The following is a 4,520-nucleotide window of genomic DNA, read 5'->3' on the forward strand; positions in this document are numbered from 1 at the left end:
CAATCTAACTCGACGGGGGGTCCTCTTGCATTGCCAAACCCAATTTCGAAGCAGCCAAGTTGCACGAAAGTCTTGTCAATTTTGTTTTGCACAAGGCAACAGGACGCAAGAGCTTACTCAATTATCCACCAATTACGAGGTGTTTCCTTTTATTTTGCTTTTATTTACTTGATTTCATACGCACCGCATACTGTTATTAAATGCGACACGAGTAAGCAGGCTGAATCGGCTCCGGCTTGTTCCATGGGAGCGCAGCCTTTATTAATTTCCCTGCTGCATTTGAGGAACAGCAGGCTCTTGTTTCGGCTTCCATTAGTAGGAAAACAACACATGTAGCCTAGTCTACAATAAAGGCACTGTAGCCTACTGTACATGGGCCTTTGCACAGATGAATTGCACACAGGGAGGAATTCTGGTGCGCTTCACAGTTCATAGGTGAAATTAAATGGGCAAGCATTATTGTAGGGTATTAGGCCTATCATTATTCAGAAATGCTTTAACACAAAATGAATTGCGCCGCTTAAATAGGTCACTTAGGAATTCATATATTAAAACTTAATTGATTGTGAAATATATGTTGGTGCTTTTATATGAACTACTGAGTTTCCCCGGCTATCAAATAAGCCGAGTATAAACAAAACGGCCGAGACCAAAAGCTGAACTCTTGAACTTTGTGGAAACAAAGCTGTGATGGCCTGTTGAAATCGGCTATATCCAAAGTGACAAGCGGAAACCGTCTCAGCCTAACCGAACTGTTTTCATGTAGCTAAGACCAAGCACTTGAGCTAATAGACAGAAAACTAAACCATCCTCGAAAGCAAAACACTGACCGCGGGAAAACAGGGGACGATGGTGAATATTAAAACGTTGGGCTATTTGGTAAATAAACAGAGAAAGCGTGCCGGAGAGCGGTGAGGTAATGAGCGCGCGGGGAAGAATGAAAGAGTAGAGGATTTAAGTTCAGCAGCAGAGTGCAATTAAGGGAGCACGCAGTAGGGGTGTGGATTAATTACAACGCTCGATTAACCTTGAAATTCTTCATATAAATAATTGTCAGTTCAATGGTTTTTCGGTCGGTGATCTTCAGTAGGCTATTTTATTTGTTTTTGTATTGTGTGTGCGTGTGTTTGAGAGGGAGAGAGAGAGAGAGAGAGAGAGAGAGAGATAGATACCAGTTCCTTGTTTTCAAAAGTAAATAGGATTTTTTGCCCTAACAGGCGAAACGGTGGGGTTTTTCTTCAGTAGTTTGTGAAAGCTACATTTTTCAAATAAACTTTTACTGACTATCAACCACAGGGTATTGAAAACTGAAAACAATTGAGTCCAGATTGACACACATGGTTTTCGTTTTGACATGCATTGCATTTATTGCAAAAAAAGACAACGATGTTATAGGCATTCAGAAAATGAGCTCCACTAAATGCACTGTCGTGTTAAAATACTCAAGGAAATCAGACTGTTGCTGTAGGCCTACATGGTAAATGGAGATGGGTTGCCATTTAAACTAAAAACATACATTATACAAAACAAAAATAAAATAAGATGAAAAATAAAATAAAAAAATAAATGCAGAACTTTTGAGTCCCTGCTACATTTAGCCTACATATTTTACTTGATTGATACAGCGCAACCATAGACTTCCATGGCTCAGTTGTAAAATCTAAAGAATTATATTACAAACTTGTGTTTAACAGCACTCACAGAGCACACTAGCCTAACACGCTGAAGAAAAGTCATATCTAAACTTCAGTTCCCTCACGGCTGTATATCAAATTATTTACAGTGAAATGGTTTGAGATGTGACTGCTCAGGCCACCAGATGCAGCCCCGGTGTAATAGTTCATTCTGTTGCCGTTGAGCGCTGCACCGCCATCTGAGTTCAGATGCGTAATTTGAGTTGGCGAGTATGAGCCAAGTCCAGACATGCTCTCTCCTCTGCTGCCCTGTGACAAATCTCCAAGCAACCCTGTAGTGTTGAAGTCCCTTCCTCTGATCCCGGTGTGGTTGCCGACGCCGGTCATGATTGAGTTCATGTTGGAGACGAAGCTGTTGAAACATGGGCTGTGTTCGATGGAGGGTGACGGAGAGGACTTGGAGTCGCTGGAGCTTCCAGGGGAATTCTGGAGACTCGGCGGGGAGGCGCTCAGGATGCTGGCCGTGTCGGAAAGCTTCAGAGCCGCGTTGTCTTCCGACTTCACTACTGGCATGGCGGAGTTGTTGCCGCCACTGCTGTTTCCATCGGCGCGTCTCTTCCTCTTCCGTCTGAAGTTTCCGTTGTCGAACATCTTTTCGCAGTTGGGATCCAGGGTCCAGTAGTTGCCTTTGCCTGATAAAATACAAATAAATCACGAGATGGTTACTCTTGGGTTTAGACATAGTTCAGGTCACAATGTTAATCGTTTATCACATTTTATTTCACAGGTCAAATTTGGATAAAAGCGTCAGCTAAATGTAATGAAATGTAAAAGTAGGAAGATTTTACGCACAACGCATTACGCATTATAGCATTCACGAATTTCCCCTTGGGCCTTGGGGATAAATGCAGTTTAAATCTAATCATGAAGAGGATGCTACACATACCTGGATCGTCCTCGTCCCGTGCCACCTTCTTGAAGCAATCATTCAAGGAGAGGTTGTGTCGAATGGAGTTCTGCCAGCCCGCCTTGCTCTTCTTGTAAAAGGGAAAGTTGTCAGCAACATACTGGTAGATCTGACTCAGGGTCAGTTTCTTATCCGAGGCGTTTTGAATGGCCATGGCGATCAAGGCAGAGTAGGAGTAAGGCGGCCTGACCATTTTGAAAAGTTCTTGCTGGCTGGAGAAGGACGAGAGCCATCCGAGATCAGCTCCACCGAAACCCGTGGGAGGTGGCAGAAACTGTCGTTGATGGTTTGCCCCATACCCCGATGGGATGTAAGACGTAGTAGTCCCATTGGTGCCGGGCAGGTAGGGATTTGAGTTGATACCTGCTGGGCCATTCAGCCACAGGTAAGGGTTAGTTGGCGGTGAACCATGATGATATTCCCCAATGCCATAGTTGGTGGAGTGGCCAGAGGGCCTCTGCGAATGATGATGGAGATTCTGCTGGTGGTACATGCCAAAGTTGTCGCAATACACGGCCATATCCAGAAGTTCTTGAGCGCTGCTGTGATGCTGAATTGGACCAGACTGCTGATGATTAGTTGGCTGTTGTCCAAAAGCGTTCATAATCCGATTCAAATCAAATCAGCTGCCAGATGACAGTGATACTCCCGTCCAAAAGATCAACCTCAACTATTTGTCAGCTATGCGGCTCCTCCACTCCTCTCAGACAGATTCCTCTTGAGGACTGGAGACAGGAGTAAGGGAGGAGTATTTAAGGGCTTCAGGCAGGTAGAAGGCTGAATGAATGGGTGACGCCCCCGCCCCCCCCCCCCCCTCCCACCCACACGCTCCTCTACTTTTGTTTTCCCGATGAGCGCGCTCAGACGGCAAAGTGCACTACATTTTTGTGAAAAAAAATACGTTTACTGAAAATGGTCCACATAAGATTTTTTTTTTTTATCTTGTCACAAAGCCTATATGGTCCAAAAATCGCAGTAACTATCCAACCTGAGCGCGGTCAGAGTCTTCAAGGCAGTGAAGTGCACGATGGACTAACCCATAGTATGAATAAAATGTAGTCATGATACCAGGCGGAAAACAATGTATATTTTACGCACGCTTTTACGCGTAAGTCACTGTTCCAAAGGCTCCATTACAGACAACACGTTACACAGTTTGAACATTTAAATAATGCATTTCCAGGGGATCAATAAAGTATCTTCACACAACTTGTGGAGATATGGATTTTGTTGCTGTTGACCTAATGATATAAAATATAATTTCATGGGATAGCGGTTGTAAATAAATGGCATATGTAAAATCTTTCAAACACGAAGAAATAGGCCTACATAGTTTCTATGTTGATGGAATAAAGCAATGTTGCATGCACATGTAAGAATGAGTGTCAAGAACCTGACAGACTATGGGCGCACTGTAGCAGAATCATATGTAAAATGAAATCTATAATGAGTGAGGAAATTTAAATATTAATGTGTACGACTAGACATCGAAATGCAGCTTCATTCTAAATAAACGCTGTAAGTTGATTAGGCCTACAGCATATTATTCTAGATACAATAATTATATTAGGGCCAATCAGTGGTGTAGTCTACGTAGAACGCGGGTATACGGAGTATACCCACTTCTAAATTTCAGGGATTTCAGTATACCCACTTAAAATTGATTGATCCATTATTTTGAATGGCACAAATATATACAGTATACCCACTTCAAAAAATGCTCCAATATACAGTATACCCACCATAAAAAAGTAGACTACACCACTGCGGCCAATATGTGCACAATGTATCGTTCTGTAATTTTAACGGAAATGTTTTCAAATAGATAATTAATATTCTGGTGATTATTTTGAAACTAAATGGATGGACAGTAAGCCATGGCAATGACTTGTTTTTTTCTTTTCGAAGAGTGGCACAAG

At 42.6% G+C, this 4,520-nt stretch overlaps 1 protein-coding gene across 1 annotated transcript; it reads right to left on the reverse strand.

Annotated features, from left to right (window-relative positions):
* Positions 1 to 1,739: 1,739 nt before the first annotated feature.
* On the reverse strand, positions 1,740 to 3,205 carry foxi1 (forkhead box i1). Its single transcript, XM_063221411.1, has 2 exons — positions 2,581 to 3,205; positions 1,740 to 2,326 (listed from the first exon to the last, which is right to left on the reverse strand). Exons 1-2 carry the CDS (start codon positions 3,203 to 3,205, stop codon positions 1,740 to 1,742), a joined length of 1,212 nt encoding a protein of 403 aa, XP_063077481.1.
* Positions 3,206 to 4,520: the final 1,315 nt, after the last annotated feature.

This window comes from Engraulis encrasicolus, chromosome 17, assembly GCF_034702125.1.
Source record: "Engraulis encrasicolus isolate BLACKSEA-1 chromosome 17, IST_EnEncr_1.0, whole genome shotgun sequence".
Classification (NCBI taxonomy): Eukaryota; Metazoa; Chordata; class Actinopteri; order Clupeiformes; family Engraulidae; genus Engraulis; species Engraulis encrasicolus.